The sequence below is a fragment of the Marmota marmota genome, unplaced genomic scaffold (assembly GCF_001458135.2).
Source record: "Marmota marmota marmota unplaced genomic scaffold, marMar, whole genome shotgun sequence".
Lineage (NCBI taxonomy): Eukaryota > Metazoa > Chordata > Mammalia > Rodentia > Sciuridae > Marmota > Marmota marmota.
This window is the reverse complement of record NW_026000000.1, coordinates 7,482,446-7,509,294: the sequence shown is the minus strand read 5'-3', so window position 1 is coordinate 7,509,294 and position 26,849 is coordinate 7,482,446. Positions and strand designations below refer to the sequence as shown.

Genomic DNA, 26,849 nt, shown 5'->3' with positions numbered 1-26,849 from the left:
ACATTAGCAATAACAGCCTCTCTGATTTAATTGGCCTAGAAATACCTGCTGCACTCTCTAGGCAATGTGATTTTCTTTCTCTGGGGGTGGGGGGTCTGGGGCCATGCTTCCTCCTCACCCCCACAGTAGAAGCACTGAGGTCTTCATGGATAAGAGCATTCAGACAGGGAGGGGTGAGTGGTCCAGGGCAAAAGGGCTTGTCCTGACCTGCCCCTGTTGCTGTCTCCCGCAGCCCAGGCTTCCTGGCCTGTGACATGGAGACAGCAGCCTGACCTATAGACAGAACAGAGGGAATGGCTGCTAAGCAGATGGCCTGGTGCCTGGCACACCAAGAATGTTCACTAAATGAGAGTTCTTAATAGATTTAGGGAGATACTCTGGGGATACTTTGCCCAATGCCCTCAACCTCTCTGAAAAAATCTGGCAAACTTGAAAATTGGAACCTGTTGAATGGGCAATACCTATGTGGTCAAAGACAGTGACCCTGGGCCTTGGGTGTAGAGGGTCATTGATCCTTGCATGCAGTCCTAGCCTTAATCAACCTCATTATCTCTAGGGTGAATTTTGCTTCCCCTACTCTTCACATATCACATGCTCTGTATGCCCACATACCAGATACCTGTTTTCTTTAATTTTTCCCTGGTCACCATCACTGTGGCCTTTTTCTCCCATTTTTTTTGGTGCAGTGCAATAATACCTGGGGCACAAGACATCTGAGAAGTGCTTTTTTTTATTATCACCTACCACCCTTCTCCCAAGTTCTGGAAGAGTGAAAGATCTTCATATCCTCTGTATTTATGGGAAGGGTAGTTAGAAGCAAAAGAAAAGAAAAAAGAACATCTTGATTCTTGAGTTCTTTTTTTTTTAATTAAGTTAAATTTATTTTGGGACAACTGTCAATAGGCATGCAATTGTAAGAAATAATAGAGATTGTTCGTGTTCCCAATTTCTCCAAATGATAACGTCTTGCAAAACTACAGGACAATATCACAACCAGGATATTGACATAGACAGAGTCAAGATTTATAGCGTTTTCATCACCATAAGGATGCCCCAAGTTGCCCTTTTAAGCCACACCTACTTTTCTCCCACTCAACCCCTCTTTAGTTCCTGGCAACCAGATCTGTTCTTCACTTTTATAATTTTATTGTTTGAAGAATATTACGAAAACATAGTATGGTGATGCATGCCTGCAATCCTAACATCTCAGGAAGCTAAAGCTGGAGGATGGAAGTTCAAGGCCAGCCTGGGCAACTGAATCAGACCTTGTATCAGAAATAAAATAAAATAGAGGCCGAGGATGCTCAGTGGTGAATGCTCTGTGGCATGGAGACAGCAGCCTGACCTATAGGCAGAACAGAGAGAATGGCTGTACTGAAAAAAAAAAAAAGAACATTTTAACTACACGTTATGTATGATTATTGGGGTTGATTTTCTTTATTCAACATAATTCTCTGGAGATTCATTCAAGTTGTTACATTTGTCAATAGTTCATTCTTCTTATTGCTGAGTAGTATTCTATGGTATGACATACCAGTTTCCTCCACCACTTACCCATCCAAGGATGCCTGGGTTGTTTTCAGTTTGAGGCTATGTTTATTTACAAATAAAGCAACTGTGGACATTTATGTACAGGGTTTTATGGGAACATAAGTTTTCACTCCGGGAAGAATACCTAGGAATGAAATTGGTAGGTCACATGATAGTTACATGTTCAGTTTTTTAAGAAACTGATAAATGTTTTCCAGAGTGACTGTACCATTTTGTGTTCCCATCAGCAATGTGGGTGCAATCCAGTTTTTCTGCATCCTTGCCAGTATTTAGTGTGGTCACTATTTTTGTTTAGCCATTCTGAGAAGTGATGTAATATCTTATTGTGGTTTTAATTTCTATTTCCCTAATGACTAATAACATTGAATGTCTTTTCATATTCTTTTGCCCATTTTTTAATTGGGTTGTTTGGAATTTTTTTATTTTTAGTTCTAAGAGTTATTTATATATTCTAGGTACCAGTCCTTTATTGAATATGTATTTTGCAAATATTTTATCCTTTTCTATAGCTTGTCTTTCCATCTTTTTCTTTTATTTTCAGTGCTGGGGATGGAACCAAGGGACTCACATATGCTAGGCAAGTGCTCTACTACTAAGATACATTCCCAGTCCATCTTTCCTTTTTCTTAACAGTGTTTCAATAAGTAAAAATTTTTTATTTTGTTATGGTCCAATTTATCATTTTTTTCTTTTTATAGATCATGTTTTTGGTTTTATCTAAGGTTCTTTGCCAAAAGAATTCTTCACCAAAAGCCAAAGCTTTTCTTTCATATTTTTCTGAAAGTTATATAGTATTATATTGTATGTTTAAGCCAACAATCCATTTAAATTTATTCTTTATATAAGGTATGAGTTTTATGTCAAGGTTTTTCTTTTCTTTGCCCGTGAATGTCCAGTTGGTCCAGTGCCATTTATTGAAATGCCATCCTTCCTCCATTGAATGATCTTTGTACCTTAATCAATATCAATGGGGCATGTTTTTGTGGGTCTATATTTGGATTCTCTGTTCTCTTCCACTGAGATATGTGTTTATCCCTCTGCCGGTATCACTCATGCTTGATAAAATAGTTTAATATAATTAATCTTGAAATTAGATATACTGATTCCTCTAACTTTATTCTTTTTCAAAATTGGTTTAGCTATTCTAGCTTCTTCACTTTTTCACATAGATTTTAGAACAACATCATCTGTATCTACAAAAAAATCCTACTGAAATTTTGATGGAAACTGCTAAACTTGTATGTCAATTTGAGGAGAACTAAAATCTTGACTATGTTGACTCTTTCGAAGTGCGAGCATGGTGTATTTCTCCATTTACTTATATCTTCTGTGTTTTGTTTTGGTATACAAGTTCTATATGTTGTTTTTCAAGATTTACACTAAAAAAACTTAATTTCTTTTGAATGATAAGAATTGGCACTGTATTTTTTAATTTAATGTCTCTGTGTTTGTCAATGATAGAAATATAATTGATTTTTATATGTTGATCTTGTATCTTGTGACCTTGCTGAATTCTTTTATTAATTCTAGGTGGGTTTTTGTTGTTGTTGTTGTTGTTATTTGTTTGCTTTTGTAGCTTCTTTAGGAATTTCTATGTAACAAATTGTGTTACATGAAAATAGTGGCAATTTTATTTTTTCCTTTCTAATATGTAAGTCTTTCCCCCCCCCACCCCACCTTTGTGTGTGTGTGTGTGCCTTATTGCACTGGCCAGAACTTCTAGTACTATGTTGGGTACCAGTGGTGAGAGTAGATATTTTGGTCTTATTCCTGATCTTTAGGGGAAGGATACCTTCTTTTTCCTTTGAATATGATGTTAGCCATAGATTTTTTTTTTTTTGCAGATGCTCTTTATGAAATTGAGGAAGTTCCCTTCTATTCTTTGTTTCTTAAGAGATTTTATCATAAATGGATGTTGAATTTTGCTAAATGTTTTTTCTATGACAGTTAATATTCATGTGATTTTTCATTTTTAATCTGTTAATATGATGAACTACATCGATTTTTTTAAAGTATTAAAACAGCCTTGCATCCCTGAGTCAAACACCACTTGAACATCGTGTATAATTATTTTTATATTTGCTTAGTTCTATTTGCTAATGTATTATTCAGTACTTTTGCACCTATGGTTATGAGGGACATTGGTCTATAGTTGCTTTGTTTTTGTACTATGTTAGTTTCGTTTTGGCATTAGGGTAATAGCAAGTTCATAAAATCAATTGGAAGTTTTCCCTCCTGTAATATTTTCTAGAAAAGAGTGTGCAGATATGGTGTTAATTTTTCTTTAAATGTTTGGTAGAGTTTTTTTTGGTGAAAATCATTTGGGCCTGGAGATACATTTTTGGAGAGGTTTAAACTGACAAATTCAATTCCTTGATAGCTATAGAGGTCCAGAAGGGTATCTCAGTGGTAGAGTGCTTGCCAATATGCATAGAGCCCTAGGTTCAATCCCCAGCACCACATACACACACACACACATACATGAATTATCTGTTTTATATTTAGTGCATGGTAGAAGTTTAAAGTTAATCTTAATTATCAGATTTTTATGTGCAGAATTGTTCAAAGTATTCTCTTATTCACTTTTGGTATCTATAGGACCTAAAGTGATATCCTCCATCTTGTTCCTGATATAGGTAATGCATTCTCTCCCTCCCCCTGACCCCGCCTCCCCCTCTTCTCCCTCTTGTCTCTCTCATTGGTCTTGCTAATAATTTGATTGATCCTCTAAAAGAACCAAGTTTATTTTCTTTTTATTGATTTTCTTTCTTTCTTTTTCCCCCTCTTTTCCATGATTTCTTTCCTCCTACTTTTCTTTTTCTAGTTCTTTTTTTAAAATGTTTTTTTAGTTATAGATAGACACAGTACCTTTATTTTAATTAATTATTTATTTTTATGTTGTACTAAGGATTGAACCCAGTGCCTTACACTTGTCAGGTTAGCGCCCTACCACTGAGCCACAACCCCAGCCCCTTTTTCTAGGTTTTTGTGGTGAGAACTTACATTGTTGATTTGAGACTTTTCCTCTTTTCTAAGGGAGCATTTAATACTATAAATTTCCTTTATCTTAATATTTTAGCTTCATCTCACAAATGTTGACATGACATGTATATTTTAATTTTAATTTATTTCAGTGTATTTTTAAAATTTCCCTAAAATCTCCCTTCACAGATTATTGAAGTGTGTTGTTCTGTTTCTAAATGTTAAACATTTTTCATGTTATTTTTCAGTTTTTTTTAAATTTCCACTTTGCTTCCACTATGATCAGAAACAAACACATTTTGTATTATTTAAATTATTTTCAATTTTATGAGGTTGTTTTATCCCTGGAGGTAGTATCTCAACCTATGTTTCATGGATGCTTAAAAAAAAATGCATTCTGCTGTCACTGAACAAATGTTCCATAAGTGTCAACTAGATCCTGTCAATTGATGGTGCTGAGTTCTATGTCCTTACTAAATTTCTGTCTAGTTGTTCTATTAGTTGTCAACAGAGAGGTGTTGAAGTCTCCAACTACAATAGTGGATTTATCTATTCCTTCTTTTAATTCTGTTAGTTTTTGCTTCACACATTTGTGATATTTTTGGTACACATGAATTTATGATTGCTTTATGGACTTACCCTTTTTTAAAATTATTTTCCCCTTATGACTGATTCATTTCTTTATTCTGAATTTTACTTTATCTGCCATTAATATAGTGATTCCTGCTTTCTTCATGATGTTTGCATGATAGATCTTTTTCTTTCTTTTTACTCACAACAAACCTATATCATCATATTTGATGGGAGTTTCTTATTAACAGCACAGATCTGGGTAATGTTTTAATATAATCTACCAATATTTGTTTTCTAATTGGTATATTTAGATAATTTACACTTAATGCAATAGTTTATATGTAAGAGCTAAACTCTGGCATTTAAATTTTTGTTTTTGTTTTGTTTTTAATTTTTGTTTTCTCTTTTCTTTTTTTAAAATATTTTATTTAGAGACAGGGTCTTGCTGAGTTGCCCATGGCCTCACTAAGTTGCTAAAGCTAGGTTTGAATTCATGATCCTCCTGCCTCAGCCTCCTGAGCTGCTGGGATTACAGGCATGCACCACTGAGCCCAGCCTTCTAAGGAAGATATTTCCAAAAGATATTTTTACCTGGATTTAGAATTCTGTGTTGACAGTTATTTTCTTTCAGAACTTGAAAAATGTGTGCCTCGTCCTTCTGTCCTCTACTAAGAAATCTGTTGTCATTCCAATTGCTTTCTCCTGTCGACAGAGTATCATTTTTCTCTCACTGCTTTCAAAATTTTTCTTTGTCTTTGGTTTTCAGAAGTTTGACTATGATATTTATTAATATGTACATCTTTCAACATATCCTGTTTCAGGTTTTGTCAGTTTCTTGAATCTATAGGTTTATGATGTCTTTTGACAAATTTGGGGACATTTTTTGCCATTGTTTCTCTGTGTACTTTTCCACTCTGCTCTTTCTCCTCTCTTTCTGGGAATTTGATGACATGGATGCTAAATCTTGTGTGCCGCAGTTTTCTTAGGCTTATTTGTTTATTTATTTATATTTTATTTTTCTAATCTATTTCCTTTGTTGTTCAGATTGGGTAATTTCCATTGTTCTAGCTTCAACCTCCCTATTTTCTTCTCCACCCCCTAAATTCTACTCTTGAGTCTATCCACTGAGCTTCTTACATTGGTTATCATATCTTTCATTTCTAAAATTTCTATTTGACTCTTTATATCTCCTCTCCCACCCTCTGCTGAGATTTATAATGCTTTGCCGAGACTTTATGGTTTTTTTCATATGTTTCAAATTTCTTCAGAATTGTTTGACATTTTTTTATATTTATTGGTTTAGAATTATCTGTCACATAGTCCTAACATATCTGTCACATAGTCTAACATATCTGTCATCTCTGTTGAGTTGAAACTTGGATGTATGATGTTCTGGGACTCTAGAGCTTATTGAAACCTACTCTTTTTAAGCTCGCTCACTCTGACACTGCTGCAGCAGGTAAAAACAGAAATCCAGGGTCTTCACTTGGGCTCTATCAATACTCTAGGACAGGTAGTTCTTATTGCTGCTGAGTGGGGATTCCTGCTCCCTATGTGGTCTCTATTAATACTGGTCAGACAGGGTCCAGGGGACTAATTACCATCCAGTAGAGATGAAGTCTAAGTTTCCATATGATATCATGCCTTCTCTGATAGCCCCAGAGGTTGAGATGCCTCATTATGGACCAGTGATGGTACAAAGTCTAGGCTACCCGCTGGCTTTTGCTGGCAGTAAATGGTGGAGGGTTGGGATTTGAGGTGTGTGTGTGTGTGTGTGTGTGTGTGTGTGTGTTTGTGTAGAATGACAGTCTTTCCTGTGATATTTAACTGAACAAGAATAGCTATTATCTATAAGTCTATATCTTTCCAGGTTGCCTCCCATCACACCCAACCCCCTGTTCCCTGGACATGGAGAACAGGCTTTTGTTGAGATTTTTTTTTTCCATTTTGTTTTCTATGCCTACTTGAGAGTTTATGTTGCTGGCTTTTCCTCTTCCAAGTGTGGGGTATTTTAGTGGGAAAAATACCCTGTATATTTGTGTGCTCAGGTTGCCATCACAAAAATGCCATAGGCTGGGTGGTTTAAACAACAATAAAGATGCATTTCTTATAGTTCTAGAGGTTGGAGGTTGAAGATCAAGGTATTGGCAGTGGTGGAGTCTCCTGAGGCCTCTGTCCTTAGCTTGCTGTCTTCTCTCAATCTCTTCACATGGCCCTTCTCTGTGCACACATCTTTGGTCTTTCCTTCTTCTTATAGACACCAGTCCTAGTGGATTAGAGCTCCACCCTTATGATCTCATTTAACTTGAATTACCACTGTAAAGGTCCTACCTCAAAATGCACTCACATTAGAGGTCTGGGATTCAATATATGAATTTGCAGAAGACACAATTCAGTCCATTACACCCACAGAACTGTCTCCATATTGTTTTGGTCCTGAGGTCCCAGGCTGGTCTGTTTTCCTTCCTCTGACTTCCAGATTCATGTTTGTTTTAAATGTAACATCCAGGGGGGGCTGGGGTTGTGGCTCAGCGGTAGAGTACTCACCTAGCACATGTGAGATGCTGGGTTCAATCATCAGCACCATATAAAAATACATAAAATAAAGGTATTGTATCCAACTACAACTAAAAAAATATTTTTTAAAAAGTGTAACATCCAGGGTTTACAGTGGGAGGAATAGAGAAAAGCCTACTCCATCTTCCTGGAAGCCAAAGACCTGCTGCCTTGAACTTTCTAAAGGGTGCTTTTGTAACTTAAGTCAATGCAGTTCTAATTTGCAAGAACCATTTGCAATGAGCAAGAAATAATTTTGTTGGACTGTCAGTCTCTGGGGATTATTGGGAACATAAAAATCACCCTCCAGGCCATGGAGCAGGGAAGAATATGGGACTTGTGATGGTAGATTTACTTCCCCAAAGGTGATACAATTCCTTCACCAGGGGAAGAAAGCTGTTCAGATGGAGTTGCCAAGGGATTAGAAGCTTTATGCTTTTGAAGAGGAGGTCAGTACCTCCATCTCCCTGTGTGATGGGGGACAGTCAGCATAGTAGAAATCTGACCTGTGCCCATTTCCCTGGTAACAGATCAAGGATGACAAGTGTCCTAGAGAGGACTATGTATGTCCTTATGTGCTCATGCACAGATGTGCATGTTAAAGAGCAGCAACACAGAGTCATGCAGCCCTCCAAAGACAGAGATACTAGATGTGCCTGTTATCTTTGCTCACCTGAGTCAGTCTTAAAGCTTTCGACCTCTAACAGAAGCCTCAGGGGTTCCCAAGGCCTTTTAGTCTCTGGAATTTCCGCACCATCGAAGCTGTCAATGCCCTGAGTATGGGTGTCAGGGCAAGCTCCTCTTTTTACTCAACTCACATACCTCACTATTAAGCAGGGCCTCCTTGAAGAAGATTGATTTACCACATTAAGTGAGCCCCGATATGCTCCATGAGGATGCCACAAGACAAACAGCTCCTGCCGTGTGCCTTCATCCCACCGCCCTGTGTTTCCATTACATTTGGGCCAGAGTCATGGTGGATGGGTTTGGGTGTAGTTCATTTTCTGCCTTACACGATAAACTTGTCAGCATTTGAACGATCAGCACTTGTATGCAGGGAGTTCATTTGCAAGGCCACCTGGTTTCTCAGCTCTGTCCTGCTCCCATTTCACTCTGTCTAATGAGCCAGAACCTGGCTTCTGTTGAGCAGCACTGAGCTGCTGGGCCCTGCACAGCCTGCAGGAGATGGCAAGACCTCAGCCACTCCTCAGGCATCCTTTTCTCCTGCCTGGAGGAGGCTGGGGCACTGATGCCCAGAGGACAGTCCTTTCTTGCTGCCAGCCTTGTGATGCCCAGAAAGTCTTTCCTTTACTTTCCAGGGTTGTATCAGGTTACTCCAGCCTCCTAGCAGGTCAGGCTTGCTGTGGGCTTTCTAGGGAGCTGCAGCTTGTCCACCCCACACTGATCTTAGGGCTGTTTCCAAGAAATCTTGGTGAGGCCAGATACCCAGCAGGCTCTTGGAGCTCAGCAAGGCATAGCCAACAGGGCTAAGGTGTGCAGCTTTTGAGTTGCCCATGGTCCCTGCCTGGCCTCCAGGTCCACACCCTTCCTATGCTGCCAGGCATTTTTGACTCTACTCTGACCATTTTAACCTTGGTCCAATCTTCTTTGGTGACTCCCTGTTGTTGCTGAGCCTAACATTCACAGCCCTTGATGATCTGCTCCCAACACAAGCATTGGAGTTCAATGCCTGGGATCAAACCTACTCCTCCCTCTTACTGGATGATTATTATCATCCCCCATTTACAAGTGAGGCCTTGGAAATTGCCTAAGGTCAAGATATTTGGTTTCTCTGTTTCTCACTTGCAGATGAGACATGACAATGATGTCTACTGCATATTCACCAACATGCATGCTTAGGTTGGTACTGGCACATCATAGGTGCTCAAATAGGTTGGCTAATAGCCTCACATCATTGTTTTTCCAGTCACCTCTAAATCCTCTAGCCTCCATCCATAAGCTGGAGGCCAAGCTCTACCTGCAAGCCAAGGGTCTGCTCCCAGTCCCCCAAGCCTTTGCCCATACTGTTTTCTCCTTCTTGACACATCACTGTCTTCCTCTCTGCATCTCTGAATCTGACTGAGGCCTGTCCAAGACCTTACCATACTGTGAAGGCACAGGCTAGTCTGCAAGCCCAAGGGGATGCCCGGCACAGAGCTTGGTGCAGGACTGACTGAGCACCATGGCCATCTGCAGAGATGCCTACTGGAGGGGAGGGGGCAGGGGGCAGAGGAACTTTGCAGAGGAAAGGGAATCCCTACCTTGTTTTCAGCCTCACCCCCAGCCTGCACTCCCCCACCATCCCTGATGTTTGATGCCCCAAATATAGTGTTTTCCTGTTCTTGAAGAACCATGGACCTTTCTCATTAGCTAGCAGAGCTCCTCCAGGCCCTTCTCTGTGCTGAGTTCACACATCTCAGCCCCACCCAGGCCAGACCAACAGAAGCACACTGAAGTCCATTACGAACCATGGACACTTTCCGTGCCAACCTTGTATAGAGGTCCAGGTCTTGTCCTTGGTGAGCTCACAGACATGGGAACGGCATCAGATCAGTGCTCAGGGGGCTGCATGTGCTGGACAGCAGTGACTGCCTGAAGTGTGGGGCTGTGGGTCTGGCAGGGTCACATGCCATACAGTAGGAGGAAGTGGGCATAGAGAGAACTGGTCCAGCCCTGGACTCAGGTACTGTGGGAGTCCATCCTGGCTGGTAAAGTGAGGCCTTCATGTCTGTACTGAGCTGGCTGCAGAGACAGTTGTATTCTGGGTGTCAGGAGTCCTTGAGGATAGGGCCAGCACTGCTAGGGGATCAGGGAGCTCAAAAGAGATTAACCAGCAGGATTTGATAGGCAGAATAGGAGAAGGGCCCTGGTGAGGAAATGGAATGTACACAGGTGACCAGGGGGTACAGGTGGTTGACCATGAGGTCAATGCAGGAGTATAATGGGACAAGGGAGACAGGAAGCAGGAATGGATGAATGGATGTCCCAAAGATGGGTTGGCTCCCCAAAGTGGAAGGCCTGCTGTGGGGTACATCTCATTCCCCAAAGATTTGCAAATAGAGTAAAGGAATAACTGGGGACTGGTGACACCTTTCATTCAAGGACATCTGTGGACACCTCTCATGAACCTGAAGAAATCACCTGGGCAGAGCAGGAACCAGCACAGGTGGCCACATATCCAGCAGCTATTGAGAAGACCCATCACAAGAAATTAGGATCGAGCAACCACATTGGGGGTTGAGGGGAGGTGTACACCGCATGCTTGAAGAAGGTAAAATGGAGGTGACAGCTCCAGCCACTACATGTGTGTTCCAAGCAGCAGGAGGGAGGAAAGTAGGAAGAAGGGCAGAGAGTGCGGGCTAGTTACCTTTAAGGAGATTTCCTAGAAGCTGTAATATAGTATTTCTAGATCTTGTTGGCAGAATTTAGACACTTGGTAGCTCCTAGTTGTAAAGGAGACTGGGAAATGTAGCTTTAACTGGTAATTTCTGTGCCAAGCTAAGTACCAGGGGTCCTATGAATAAGGGGAGAAAGGAGGCCTGGCATGCAGCTAGGAATCTCTGCCACACAATGGCCATTTGTTTCCCAATACCATGCACTTTGTCTTCCCATGCATAGAGCACTCCCAGCCCTTCCCTGGGGCTGAGGGAGGCTAGTTTCCCTGCACCAGATCTTACCACTGTATCTAGCCCCAAGCTCAGGATCTTGGGAGATGTGCAGCCCTGTCCTGTGGGTCTTGATGTGGCTCCTTAGAATTTTGAACTTAATATTAAACTTTGATTTTAGTGGACTTTAAAAATTTTGGTGGACTTTCAACCAAAAGATAGGTTGTCTGTTCCCACACTCACTCAGTATGGGATGGTGGAGAAAGCACGCACCAACACAAAAGAGACTTCAGTTTGGAAGAAGGGCAAACACTTCCAGCAGCAGCAGCCACTGGCATCTGTAATCAGGCCCCATCAGGAGATTTAAAACAACAACAAAAAAAAAAAAAAAACCTATGTTTGGTGGAAGAATCACAGGGTAGCCCCTCTGGCTGGCCTGACTCCACTTTCCAGGAATAACCTTGTGCTCAGTATCCTCTGTGGAGAAGTCAAGACCCCAGTGCTTAACTCCCCCTCCAGAGGAGCCATCCTTGTCTAAGTTCCTCCAGTGCCACTGTGGTGGTGGGGGGGAGTACTATTTGGGGGCCTGCATGGCTTTCAAAAAGCCCTTCCTGTAGGATAATGCCCAACAGCCTGAGAATTTTTTAAAGCAAGCTGTAGGCCAGGCTTGGGGCTCCCAAGTGACATGTTTCCTGCACACCTAGTGGCTTTTAGTTTATTTGTCTTGATGAGTTAGTTCCACATGCCTGAAATGGCCCCAGATGATCATCCAGATGCAGGTTCAGGGGCAGCCTGGCCCTTCTGTCTATGATTCTGACTCCAAACCATGAACTGGAGAGAGGGGCAAGCAGAACCTTTCCTTCAGATTTTTGCATGAAATTATTGCCTAATTTTAAAACTTCAACCACTAATTTAAATGTTTGAAAATCATAGTTCAAGACAAATAAACATGCCTATGCATAGGTATGGCTCAAGGGTGCCCAAGTGGAGGATGAATTAGGGTCCCTCTGCAACGGGGGCTGAACTGAGGGTCCAAGTATATCTCTTTTTACCCTAATAGGGAGGACCAATGGTGCACACACTGGAGGTAGAACTGGCCACAGCTGAAGGCCAGGACTCTTGCAGAGACCACTAGGGTAGGATAAAGGTTCAGGACAGTCTAGCTGACTTCACTGCCCTCCTAAGGTTTTCAAGGCTGTCCTCAGTGTGTGGGCTCTGGAAGGGGGACCCCAGGCCTGGGGCAGGTGCTGAGGCCATGTTTGCCTGTCCTACAGACTCCACCAACCGGGACTCGCTGGACATGATCGAGCGCTGCATCTGCCTGGTGTGCCTGGATGCCCCAGGTGGTGGGGAACTCAGTGACACCAACAGGGCACTCCAGCTCCTTCATGGAGGAGGCTGCAGCAAGAATGGGGCAAACCGCTGGTATGACAAGTCCCTGCAGGTAAGTGTCCCCTTCTGCAGAGCCAAGTCCAGCACTGTCAGCCAGCACGTGCATCCACTGGCTTCTGTACCCAGGGTGCTGGGTTTGGTGGGGGTGGGGCAGCTGAAGGGTCCTGAGATGTGCTATTGCTGTCACCTCTGGATTGGCCGGAGCTCTCCAGGAGTAAGTAACTGAGCCCAGCTGAAAATCCCAGCCTCCTGCAGCTTGTGCCAGGAAGATCTGGGTCACACCTGGGTCTCATCCCCCACCCCCATCATACACTGTAAGGTGGGAACATAAAAGCGATGGGAGACTGCCACATTTCTACCAAATAAATCCCCAGCACATTGATCGAGAATCATGTCAGCTTTTCCTAATGGCTACCACCTGGTTTCAACATACCTTACTTAATCCTTGAGAAATGGGGCAGCCTAGCATCCATGCAGAAGAAAAGTCCTCAAATGAAACCAAATAATTCATGTTTTCTCATTCACATGACATCATCCTAGAACACAATATGTACTTCCACCTAAAGGAAAACCCCCAGGCAGGTGAGGAAGAAGTGGAACTTAGGCCATTCATTCCTGTTCTCCATCTTTTCTTCCCTCAACTTACCATTCCCAGATCTGCTCGTGTGCAGTTTTAAAGCTACTATACTCAGTAAACCATTTTAAAAAGCAGGCAAACCATGGCTCCTCTTCGGCTTGGCATGGCTCAATTTGGTGAGCACTTCTTAGGAACACCTCATTTTTCAATCTCTGTTCCTGTGTTATCCTTTTTGTTGGTTTGCGTTGTCAATTCTGTTGTTTCTGATGGGTTCTCCTGCCAGTGTGCTGGCTGTTTTAGCTGTCACAGTGTAGCTAACTGCTTGTGATCTTTCATGGAGCAGCTGTAGAATGAAATGATATAATGGATGCCCAGGATGAGGAACATAATAAGCCTTGGGAGCATCTTTTTTGTTTTGTTTTGTTTCAGTTCTGGGGATTGAATGCAGCAGGGGCATTTTACTGCTGAGCTACATCCCCAGCCCTTTTTTATTTTGAGATAGAATCTCGCTATCTTGCTGAGGCTGGTCTCGAACTCATAATCCTCTTGAGAGCTAGCATTGCAGGCATGTTCCACCTCACCCAGCAATGAGCAGTTTTTAAAAGATACTGTTTTCCTTCCTTCCTTTGAGTGGCAGGGACAGAAGGCATTAATGTGGAGAGTCTGTGCTGGCCTCCAAGTGGCTTTCATAGGCAGGACAGCTTATCAGATGAGCCAGGAAGTCCAGAGAAGCTCCATCAATCTGAATTTGAGAAGATGAAGGATGAGTCTCGGCACAGAAAGGCAGGGAGTGGTAGGAGAAAGAAAGAGAAAAGTCAGCAAGGGATGTCTTTTGAGAGAAGTTCTGTGGGAAGTTAGTTAATTTTCTTTTCATTTGTAGAATAGTAGTAAAGATTCCAGTATGTGGCATTCAATAGGAAAGACTGGAAAGAAGCCCTGGGGTGTGTGTGATATGTTCTGGTTCACTGAAAGAGATTTCAAGAGCTTGTTGGCTTCCTTCCTTCCTTCCTTCCTTCCTTCCTTCCTTCCTTCCTTCCTTCCTTCCTTCCTTCCTTCCTTCCTTCCTTCCTTTCTGTAACAGGGATTGAACCCAGGCATTTAACCACTGAACCACACACCCCAGCCCTTTTTATGTATTTAATTTTGAGAAAGGATCTCACGAAGTTGCTGAGGCTGGCTTTGAATTTGCAGTCCTCCTGCTTCAGCTTTCTGAGCTGCTGAGATTATAGGTGTGCACTTTGGCACCCAGTGAGCTTTTATTTGTTTGTTTGTTCCATTATGGATGAAGGACTTGTGTCTCCTCGGTGTGATGAACCACATGCCAGACCCACTTTGAGTTAAATTTTAAGAACCAAATTTTATCTCTCTTATCATCTCCTCCTATACCTTTTGCACTGATTATGGTCCTTTCACAAGTAAGATAAATATAGTTTTGTAAAGTCATTTTAAAAAAGTCAAGTAATCTTTATGGTGTCTATGGATCCTACTCCTTTTCTCTAATCTCATCTTAATCCTGGGAGCTGAGCCGAGCTGGGCTGAGCTGGGCCTGTATTAAGTGAAGCAATCTGAAGTCCAAAGATCCAAAGCATCTTGCTGAAGCTCTCCCCACTCCCCTGGCAGCAGCAGAACTGAGAACCGGGTTCCTGACAGCGAGGAGCAGAGCATCCTCAGTATACCTTGCCTTCACCCCTGTCAAGGGGTATTTTATTTCTCCCTAGGAATTTGCTTACTATCCAGATCAGATCATCATCTTCATTCATTTGTTCATTGCAATAACCCAGCACCTATTCTGGAGTGAACACGGGTCTAGATCCTGGGAATAAAATCAGTGGTGGCCAAAACAAACAGGGTTCATCGGGCAAAGATCACAGTAAAGATGGTGTCTGTGACGTGTGCAACGAAGGGGAAACGAGGCAGAGAAGGAGCTCCACGTGTGCTCACTAGGAACCCCTGGACTGCCTCATTCGGGGAACATGGGGGTCTCCTTTGCACTTAGCTTTTGTGGTAAAGAGGTCGCCCAGTGTAGAGCTGTCTGAGACTCACATGCAGTGGCTCAGGCCACTGCAATCACATGCAACATTCTCTTTAGGAAATAAAGTACCTTGGAGGAGAGGTACCCCAAGACGCCAGGGGAACCCGACCTGGAACCAAGGGGCTGGTGTGAAAGGCCGACTCCCAGAGGCTCACCTCTCTCTTCCCTGTTGCAGTTTGTGGTGGGCCGAGATGGTACCTGTGGCGTGGTGTGTGAACACTCCCCATTTGATGGCATCGTTCTGGTGCAGTGCACAGAGCATCTGCTCAAACACATGTGAGTCCAGGGGCAGAACACAGGAAGATCACCCAGAGCTGCCACACCAGGCCAGGAAAAACTGGGGTGGCACCAGAGAGGGGCTCTGTGTCCATCTGGAAAATGGCTTAGTAAAAGATGTTTGGGGGGAAAGCAGCTTAAATGTGGGCCAGATGGAAGTTGTAAACCGGACAAGAGATGTAGGGCCGGCAGGGAGAGGTGGGCAAAGAATTGTCAGGAACATCTGCTGTAGTCCAGGAAGCTCAGACCAATACCTGCTGATTGTCCTGAGTCAGGACTGGGCCAACTACTGACCCACACAGAGGGAGGTCTCTGAGTGACAACTATTCCCTCTCCAGCCTGGGTCTTCCCCAGCCTCTGAACTCTGCTTCTCTATTCCTTCAACACACTGCATTTTTTCTTCCTTTTAGTTTTGATCATTTTCTTCTAGCACCTTCTCCCTGGTTCTAAATTCTCAATCTCTTTCACAGAACTCTCTGGGATCACTAGAACCCAAACCAATCCTTGAAAATAGAACAACAGCTTGCTCCTATATTTCTCTCCAAGTCTTATGTAAATCTTATTGGTATGACATGACTGACAGGAAAAAAATTAAAATAATGTGTTTTGTAGTCAGGCAGAACTGAATAGAATCATGCTCTGCCTCTTACAAATTTTGGTGGCCTCTCTGAGTCTCAGTTTATTCATCTGTACAGTGGTTTGTTAACAGAGCGAGGACCTGCCGCAGAACCAAGGAGCCAAGGCAGCCATAGCAGTCTTCTCTCATGAATTGTTGCAATCATACCAGAAAAATTTCAGACATGACACTTTATGTAGTAGACATGAGTTTATTAGAAAGATTAGGAAAAAAGAAAAGGGGACACTCTCAAGGGAGAGAGTGGGTCCTCTCAGAGATGAGAAGGAAGTTCATACCCACTCTTACCCTCCAGTTTTAATGGGGGTCCCAGAGATGTTTCTAGAAAGTCCTACCCAGGTCTATCCCTTGACTTTTGACTGACAGCAGGATTGCCTCAAACTTCCAAGTCCCCACTGAGCATGGTTAACAGTCCAGGGCAACTCTAGGTTGCTTTGGTCCACGTTGACTGGTTCTAATTAGAACTTGTTCTTATAGATTTTATGGTTGGGAGAATTATCCTTATCTCCCTGAGTTCCCTATTTAAGGGTCACAAAATCCCCCCCTCTAAGATAACTTGTGTTCCTCTTATTGGCTTTTTGGGCCTGCATTTCTTTTGCAGATAACAGGTTGTTTGCTGGGGAATGTAACATGCTTCTGACTTAAGACTGGCAGGCTGCAGGTAAATTGGTTTTTAACAGAAAGCATATGGGGGTCAGCACAGTAGGCCCAGTTTATTAGATTATCCCCTTAACTTCAAGTTCCCACCACTCATAGCTATCTGTTACCTATCAGTTCGGGGCAGCTTATACCCTCTGAAACTCCAAGGCTGCACCAACCAATAGTTAAGATGATTGCAGTGGCAGAGGAACCATGCTGTCCTGCAGCCCTCCAAGCCTCAGGAGGTGGTCCCTTTGTGCTCACAGGATGAAGAACAGCAAGAAGCTGGTCCGAGCAGACTCTGTCAGTGAGCTCCCAGCTCCCAGGAGGCTGAGGTGGAAATGTTCTCCAGAAATTCAAGGCCACCTAGCCTCCTCCGCTGAAAAACTTCAACGGTAAGAGAAACTCAAGGTCTCCTCCAGGGTCATCCTCCAGGGGCTGCCCGGAGTTGCCCCTCCCCCAGCTGCTGATGCACCCTGGAAGTTTCCAAAGACCCCAGCAACTCGGCCTCCCCTCCAGGGCCCACCCCACCCCCACCCCACCCCCACCCCACCCCCACCCCTCATGGAAATGTAGTCAAACTAAAAGGGAGTTATAACTCTCAGGAAATAACCTTGCTGAAGTATCTGTCATTTCCATAAAATGCAAACGTGGAGCTATTTTTTTCTGCAGGTTTCACCTGACTGAGCAGAGTCAAGGCCAGGAAATCATCCCCTGCTTTGGGAGAGTAATAAACAACTGGTTTGAATAGGTCATTTGAATCCAAGCTATTCAATTTGCTTGAGTTTACACTACAACTTGACAAGGGGGGCCTTTCTCCCTGAGGGGAGAGGGTGGTTCAGGCCCTAACGGGACCCAGGCAGGAGGGAGCCAGGCAGGAGGGAGCCAGGCAGGAGGGAGCCAGGCAGGAGGGCCAGGGACAGCTGTGAGCCCTTCTGGGTGGGCTTTGGCCAAGGACAGTTGTAATGTGTGGTGGGAGCTGGGGACTGGCAACCATATCTGGACAACTGTAGTTGTTCATTTCTTCATTCAGTAAGTGAGTATGAATGTAGGAATTCATTCATCAACTCACTTATTCATTCATCAAACATGTGCAAAGCTCTAGTTTGAGCCAGAACTGTGGCAATGCTCTGGGAACACAGAAATTAATGTGCCATGAAGCCTATAATTTTAGTGGAGGAAGCAGATTCCAGGACCAAACGTGTGAAGTAGGAAGATAAGTGCCCAAATGAAAGAGAGGCATATAGACCTGAACCCACAGAGAGACAGAAATTGAACTGTGCCTGGACAGTGAGCAAGGGCTTTGCAGAAGTGGGCCTTCAAGGATGAATAGGAGTTCCAGGGGCAGGTAGATGGGGAAGAGGTAGAAAGGAAGATTGTTCAAGCTTGTACCAGTTCTTAAATATCCAGGCTGGTCTGGAGATCAGCAAAGGCAGAATGGCCAGAATTAGGGCACAGAAGGGAAAGTGGGGCCATACTGTGGAGAACTGCACTGTCCTCATATCATGGGCTCTGGAGCTTGCCCTGCTGGAGGTGATAAGCCCCTGGAGGAACTTGTGTGGGGAAACTTGCAGGAGCCAGGAAGGAGTCTGTGGGGATAGCACAGATGATAAGGACAGGGTGTGGTCAGGCTGGGAGGCCCAAAGATGGAGATGATTGTTTTACTGAGAGCTGCTGTGGAGGCTGCTTAGCTTTAGCAGGGCAGAGCAGAGGTCTCAGGATTTCTATAGAATGATCCTGACGTCTCAATTTCACAGGGTGGTTTCGGGGGATAAGTGGGCTGCCAGAGGAATAAGTTGGTGGGCCTATGAGTCCTGGGGGAAGAAGGAGCCTGCTCACTTTCAGGTCCCCAAGCAGGCCCCATGTGCTCACAAGGCCCCTGGCTCCTCTTTCTGGAGACCAAGGTAAGGTCTGTGGGTGGGGAATCAGGAGGATCCCTGGGGGTCCTGAGCAGCCCCTGGAAGGGGGATGAGGTTTGAATGGGCAGAGCCCTGGGGAGGAGGTTTCCAAGTGGCTATGGTGACAGAGCTCAGTCTGTCCAAAGAGTTTGTCAAAGGCCAGGCTGAGGGGCAAATACTGAGGAAACTGGGTCCCCTCTAAGTCTGTTTGTGTCCCCAGCACCTGATGGAGCCCCTTGAGAGCTGAGCTCCTGTGAGGCAGGGATAATTCAAGGAGGCCCAAGAGAGCACACTAAGGCCCAAGGGAGGGTTTGAGCAGGGGTTGGGCGGCATTCCCAGCGCTTTGTGCTCAGGCAAGAATAGGGGTAGAAGGTGTGGACCTTGCTGGACAGTGCTCCTTTGGGCAGTCTGAAAGAGGAGACTGGTTTATTTAAGGGTGGCTGGAGCTTAAGATTCTCATGTAGACTTAGGGAAGTTTCCTATTACTCTGATAAAGACCCGGGCATATCATGGATAAACCAGGTTTTCAGCCACTGTTAAAGCTCCAGATGAGTAACCCTTACTAAGGTGACTGTGACAAGCAGTCAGGCAGGCTGCAGGACCTTCTTCCCTACAGGACACTGAGGATGAGTCTTGGTGAGGTAACGCTGCTGGCAGCCAGTTAAGAAATGAGCTCTGCTAGGGTAGCCAGAGATGAGTCCACAGTGATGTTAGCCACACCTTCTTACTTGGGTCAAATGAATGGCCTCTGTAGGCCTACTTTGTGGGCAGCAGGCTGCTAGGATTTGGTTTGTGGGCAGTGCTGGCCCTGCCTATGCAAATATCGCTAATTCCCCATGCTTCTCCCTGCCTTGTTATGCAGCTAGGACCATGTCCCTGCCAGAGCAGAGCCACCCCCTGTCCAGCTGAGCTCATCTGCCCAGGACAGCCCTGGTCCTGCACACTTATATAGGTCAAGGCATGTCTCTGACACCCCAGCATATTCCTGGTGGACAGGGACTGTGTCCTCATCTTCTGGAGGACTAAGATGTGAGCCAGGAGTGAGAAACTTGGGTGGGCTCTGTGGTATATGCATTTTATTTTAACATGCAATAAAAGTATCTTTTCTTTCCTACAGAATAGTAAAGAATCTTGACTTCGTTGTCTATAAGTTTGACAACTATGGGAAAACATTCATTAAGAAGCAGAAATGCAGCCCTGATGCCTTCATCCAGGTGGCCCTACAGCTGGCCTTCTACAGGTGAGCAAAGATGAGATGGACCTGAGTCCGAGTGAGTTGATGGACAAGGTGCTTCTGGAGTCTAGAGGGAGAGCTGGCTTTCTGGGGGCCCAGTGGGCTGGGGATGACCAAAGCAAGCTGCATAGAGGAAATGCCACTGAACTGGGTTTTGAGTAAAAATCCAACCTCAGGAAAGAAAAAGAAGGGTGTCTCTGTCTCATGTCTCATGCCTGAGCCATGGCACAGAGCTCAAAGGGCCTGGCATGCAGAGCTAAGGAGAGCCAGGCAGGTGAGGAGGACCACAAAGTTATGGATGCTGCTCTGCATCTCGACTTTACCCAGCCCACCTGAGTTCCTGTGGGGGCAATCTGCTCCTCCCCAGTTCCCCAACCTTGATAAAGAAATGGGACCAACAGTCCCCTAGTTGGTCCTGTCAAGGATTTGGAACTAATTCTTGATTCTACCTTTTCTCTCACCCCCACCCCCAACCCTGCCACTTCTCCATGTCAGTTCTTCAAATGTCTCTCAAGCCCATTCTCTGCCCTCCACTGCCACTGCCATCAGCCCCTCCCAAGCTAATTTTATCCCTGGCTTAACCCACTGCAGCACACTCCCTAGGGCTCTCTGTTCCCCCTCTTGTCCCCTGTAACCCCCGCTTCATGAAATATGAACTATGAAATCTGCAAACCAGACTTCATCCCTTACCCCCTTGAAACTTCCTGGTGGCTTCCCACCATGCTTCAGACCCTCCTGCAAGCTCTCTTCTAGTTCTAGAACTTTGCCCTGCCTATGCCTCTGCCCTCCCACCCCAGTCACCTCCAGCCCAAGTGTCAGCCCTCAGAGGTCTGTCTGGACACTCTTACCTGAAGTAGCCACCTTGGGCTCTCCCTTGCCACCCAGTTCTGTCATACCTCATTGTCCCCTCAAAAGTCCACCCAGTGCAGGAGGGCTAAGATACAGGGGCATGACTTGCTGTGTGACTTTGGGTGATCCCTATCCCTTTCTGAGCTCTGTATCTTTTTTGCTCTCTCACCCTCAACACTAAGGATTTTATTGACTGGTAGGAAAGGGGGTGTGCCAGCCAAGCTGCAAACCTGAGGATCCTTACCTGGTTCTCACACACAAGGAAAGAAGTGTCCCTTGATTGTCGTGGGGAGTAGCTACTGTTATTCTGGCCACTATCATGAGCTCTGCTGGGATAACCAGGTTGTCAAAATAATCCATACAGATGCCAGACACACCTTCCTACGTGGGTCAAGTGAACGACCTCTTTCAGGTCTGCTTTGTGAAGAAAGGAGAGGTACAGCTATGAAAGGGTGACCTGGGCAGCAGTTTACACTCAACATCACTAAAACCCCTCCCTGCCTTAATGCAGAGGCCATGGCTGAATTGTTTTAAATAAAATAGGATTCCCTCCTGGGTGTAAATGATTAATGGTGCAATTATTCCATTCTGTGCTATTAATCACTCACTCATCAGGTCTCACCAGAAATTCCAGGTTTTCCAACAGATTGGGAATTCTTTAAAAAGCAACCAGTCATCTCTTATTTTATATCAACACAGCATTTCCAATGTATAAAAATGTACACAGCTCTTCCTATTAGAGACCCCCTAGCATTCATCTTCGGGAATTCTCCTCTAGAATTCTATTAACATTAAAATGAAATACTATGCCAAGTCAAGTCAGGACTGTAAAAATAAAGCCTGCCAAGGCTATTTTTCTTTCAGTGTTTATGATTCCTTGAGAATAAATTACCATTTGCCATTCATCCTTTATCTTCTGCAGGCTCCACCAGAGACTGGTGCCCACTTATGAGAGTGCATCCATTCGCCGATTCCGGGAGGGGCGAGTGGACAACATCAGATCTGCCACCCCACAGGCATTGACTTTTGTGAGAGCCATGACTGACCACAAGGCTGCCATTCCAGTAAGTCCCATACCATCCTAAGGAGATACAAGGAGACATTGAGGCCACTGTGAGCTGTCCATCCGCTGGGCTCCTGGACATCAGCTCCTTAAAGCCTTGTGTGCTGACCCTCTGCTCTGTTGACAGGCTTCTGAGAAACTGCTGCTTTTAAAGGATGCCATTCGAGCCCAGACTGAGTACACAGTCATGGTGAGTGATGTTGTGCCTCCTCGTGACCACAGTCTGTGCCCAGAGCCAGAGCTTGCCAGGATTGGGGCTGTGGCACAAGACCCTGGGTGAGAACAGCATCTCCAACTGCCAGTGGTTTGGCCACCTCCCTCTCAGAGTCTTCTTTTCTTGTTTTTAGAACATAGAGAGCACCCTGTTCCTTATTTTCCTCAGATTTTATAAGAGTATTAGGAGTCCTTTGAAACAACCATAATGTTAATAATAACATATAATATACATAGAACTTTACAGTTTATACAAAAGAGGTCAAATGTGAGGGAACGGGGTTCTGGGCTGACAAATGGAAGCAGCTTGTGTACCTTTCATAATTGTACTTGCATTTGCGAGGGAGGCAGTATTTATTCCCACCTAGGTTTGATTTTTGCTTTTAATTTCCATGTGTTTATTTATGCTACCCGCACTGAAAATTAATCATGAATTCAAACTGTAAGGGAAGGGTGGGGGTTGTGGCTCAGAGGTAAAGTGCTCGCCTACCATGCATGAGGCACTGGGTTCAATCCTCAGCACCACATAAAAATAAAATAAAGATATTTTGTCCACCTATAACTAAAAAATTAATATTTAAAAAAACTGTAAGGGGGCCTTTTCCCTGGTTTAGGGAAATAATTTATTTTCTGGCACTGCAAAGACATCACTTGCATGCAAACAATAGAGAATAAGCATCTGCTTGGGCTGATAATCAATATATTGATAGAAAATCATTCCAATACAGTCTTTGAAGGATAATATGAAAAGTTTTGATCAAATTTTACTCTATATATTTGAAAGCAACTATAATACATTTCTGAGGGTTTTTTTTTTTGGGGGGGGGGTGTACTGGGGATTGAATGCAGGGGCACTTGACCATTGAGCTACCTCCCCAGCCCTATTTTGTATTTTATTTAGAGACAGGGTCTCACTGAGTTGCTTAGCACTTCGCTTTTGCTGAGGCTGGCTTTGAACTTGTGATCCTCCTGCCTCAGCCTCCTGAGTCACTGGGATTACAGGTGTGTACCACCGTACCTGGCTCTGGATTTTTAGCAACTTCTTCTCAGTTGCTATGTCCCTTTTATCTGAAGAGTTATGTTTGTTCTGTAGGGGAAAAATTAAATACTCTGCTATTCAGCTTTCCATTATTATAACAAAATGCCCAAGATTATAAATATAGGAAGAGAAAATATTTGCTTAGGCTCACAGTTTCAGAGGTTTCAGTCCATGGTCAGTTGGCCCCATGACTTTCAGGCCTTTGGTGACAGCACATCATGATGGGAGCCCATAGTGGGGCAAAGCCATTCACCTCATGGTGGAATGCAAAAGAGAAAGAGGAGGAGGAGGAGGGGTTGGGTTCTCACTATCCCTGGTAAGGGCACACACCCCTTCCTCAGTGACCAGAAGACCTCCCATGAAGCCCACCTCTTAAAATTTCCACCATCCAATAGTGCCAACCTATGGACTAAGCCTTTAACACAAGCCTTTGAGAGACATTTCAGATTCAAATTACAGCAAGTTTATATTCTGTATTCAGTGGATATTTTGTTGTTGTTGTTGTTGTTGTTGTATTTTCCTGCTATAGGCCAGGAGAAGTGTTAGGTACTAAAAAAACAAAACAAAACAAAACAAAAATGAAGCCTATAAACCCTATCCTTGGGGAGCTTAGTATATAGTTGGAGGAGAGGCTGTTCAAAGTCAAGTCCAATCCCTTGTGAAAAGAGCACTCAGGAGGAAATAGCAAACATGGAGAAGGAAGCTCTTTCCTCTGCTTGGAAAATCCAAAAAAGACTTTCCAGAAGAAGTGGCGCTTCACATGAGACTTGAAGGATGAAGAGAGGAGAGGATAACCCAAGAAGGGAACATCAGGTGCAAAGGCAAAGAGTCTTGGGAGAATAAGATACATTTGATTAAAAGTAGCTCTGTGTGTACAGCTGACAAAGGACAGAGGAGCAGGAGATGTTGGATTTCCTGTTAAAAGCTTACCCCAGTATGGAGTATACAAAGGACCAGTGGGATTGGTAGGTGGTGTGCCAACCAGCAGAAATGCTGATTAGGAAGCTCTATGACACCGAAGGAGAATTGATTAAGGGCTTCCATTGGGCAACGTGGGGAGGGGTTAAAGAAGACAACGCAAACTTTTGGTTTAACATGCCAAACTGAACACAAGGGTTTAAGGCACTCACTCTGAAACTCTCTAAAAAGACAGGAATTTTTTGACCCATAAATACAGAAGGGCAAAGAGAATGGGAAAGAAGGTGACATCATAGTGTCCAAGCTAGAAATAGAACAGCTAGCAACTGACTTAGCAAACAGCAAGAGAAGCCAGGGTCCCCAATTAACTGCACTGCAGAGCCTTGGGGTGTCTCAGGCATTGTGGACACTCACCAAAACAGGGTGGATATGGGGGTTGAAAAGAAGAGGGCTGTTGATTTGTTAGTGTTAACTGCTATAACTGAATACCTGAGACTGGATAACAGAGACAATGTGGTTTAGGTGCCCTCTCATGAACTCTTTTATCACCTTATACTTTTCCTTCCCATCTCTTTCCTCATTTATGATGATATGTTTTTTGTTGGTTGGTGGCTCCCTGTCCCCCAACCCCCACTACACCATAAGCTCTATGAGGGCTCCGACTTTGACTCCTCTGTTCTCCATTGTTGCTCAGTACCTCGCAGTACCAGGCATATGGTGGGCACTGAAAGTTTCCCTAAATGAGTCGTTTTACTCATAACTATTCATGGCTCTAATCTAAACATCCTGTTAACTCAGCTCTTGCTGCAGTTGATACAGAGTTGGTGAAACAGAGGTGGATCAGCTGCTCTAGAAAGCGGCTGCTTTTTTGGACCAACACAAATCAGAGCTTAAATAGAGGTAGCCTGAGAAATGAAAAGAGCCATCTCCTTTATGGACAGGCTCATAGCTCTTCCTGTCTGTCCTAATGGAGCACATCTAAGGTGAGATGGGGGAATGGGGGTGTCGCTCAGTGGTAGAGTGCTTGCCTAGCATGCATGAGGTCCTGGGTTTAATCCCCAGCACTGCAAAACAAACAAACAAGTAAATAAATAAATAAATAAATAAATAAAACATATAAAGTGAGCTGGTTGTATACCTTGTCTTTTCAGACTGTTAACTAGGTGCCTTTAGAGAGCCTGGGGCCTCTGAAGATTATGAATCTAGATTAAGTGAATTGATCTGGAGCCCACAAAGTGGCCAAGATTTAGCGAAAGACCTTATGCATCATCTTTATGCATTCATTCTCAACTGAAAGAGAACAGCTGTCAAATCCCAAAAACGTGCTTTGTAAACCTAAGCAAAGTTTACAGGGAAGGAAGTTTTCCCCCTGTGACAGGCTATAGCAGGAAATGGCCAATTTATGAACTATGAAACCCCCAAATTTACATTTACCCTGAAGTTAATCTGAAGTTTACTGCTATAGGGATGGGATAGCCCTCCTTGCAAGTCTCCACAGTCCCCCAATTGCCCCCAGATAAACATGTAATAATAATAATAATAAATAATAATAATAATAACAGTATGCAAATAAAGTAAGGCCAGAACTAGTGCCCTGGTCCCACTTCCAGACACACCATCCCTCTGAGTCCCTCCTGCATTAAAATTCTGAAGCCCTAGCTCTATAGCCTATGATTTGATAAGAGTTTGTCTTTGTAATTTTTTTAAAAAAAAAAGAGAGAGAGAAAATATCTCATTATTCAAGTAGCTCTTTCCCCTTGAAAATGTCAGCAGAGCCTCTGCTAAGTTATCTAGCTCCTGACTCAAAATGATTTCTTAGATTACGAATCTAGATAAAGTGAATTGATCTGGGGCCCACAAAGTGGCGAAGATTTCAGCAACAGACCTTTTGCTCTCTGGCCTGCCTTCCTTAGTCTCCTGCTAAAGGATGAAGCATTGATTGTGATCAGAGAGTACCCCCACCACGACAATCAGAGACACCCTTCCCAATGCTTGAATGGGGCTCAGCAGTCCCTGGACCCAGCACACAACCTTCTCCCCAAACTCCCTCCCAGGTCTGAGCAGGTTGGTACTTGGGTTGGCCAGGTTAACCTCACTCCTCCATTAGAGCACCATGTGGATGTGGGTGTATAGTGGATGCTTGATGACCTTTAACTCAGACATCCTCAGGGTACAGTCCAACCTGCTCTGGACTCATCCTGTACCTGCAGAAATGCACTGGGCCCAAGGGGCAGAGGTAAAGTGGTGATACTAAGTGGCCACTCATATACTTTGGCTGCCGCAAGCACTGGGTAAGCATGAGCCATGACTGTTGGAGTCACCATTAGTGTTGTGGAGTAGAGAGGAAGGGAAAAGGATGCATAGAGGAGCCCATGTCCCATCTCTTGTTCTTTGTCCCCAACCACCCAGGCCATAACAGGAATGGCCATCGACAACCACCTGCTAGCACTGCGGGAGCTGGCCTGGGATCTGTACAAGGAGCCACCTGAGATGTTTACAGATGAGACATATCTGATGAGCAACCGATTTGTCCTCTCCACTAGCCAGGTACAGCCCCTGTATGCACAGTCATGACTCAAGAGAACCCAGAGTGTAAGCAGTGAGCTTTCTAGAGGGCTCAGTAGTTGAGAGCCCACTGGCTGGAGTCAGGCAAGTTCTGACTCTACCTCTGCCTCTTTCAAATTTTTTTTAAAATTTTAATTGACACATAGTAGTTATGTATATTTACAGGGTACAGTACTTATATACAATGTGTAATGCAGTACTTATATACAATGTGTAATGGTCAGATCAGGATAATTAACATATCTATCACCTC

At 44.1% G+C, this 26,849-nt stretch overlaps 1 protein-coding gene across 2 annotated transcripts in view; it reads left to right on the top strand.

The window, feature by feature from the left end:
• Chat (choline O-acetyltransferase) overlaps window positions 1-26,849 on the top strand; it is a 47,492-nt gene that overhangs the window by 17,528 nt on the left and 3,115 nt on the right. For both annotated transcript variants that reach the window (XM_015498969.2, XM_015498970.2), the window contains exons 7-13: window positions 12,542-12,711; window positions 15,444-15,544; window positions 17,084-17,212; window positions 19,833-19,955; window positions 21,721-21,862; window positions 21,989-22,051; window positions 26,441-26,578. In XM_015498969.2, the coding sequence (XP_015354455.1) occupies window positions 12,542-12,711; window positions 15,444-15,544; window positions 17,084-17,212; window positions 19,833-19,955; window positions 21,721-21,862; window positions 21,989-22,051; window positions 26,441-26,578 (866 nt within the window). The remainder of the gene's footprint in view (window positions 1-12,541; window positions 12,712-15,443; window positions 15,545-17,083; window positions 17,213-19,832; window positions 19,956-21,720; window positions 21,863-21,988; window positions 22,052-26,440; window positions 26,579-26,849) is intronic.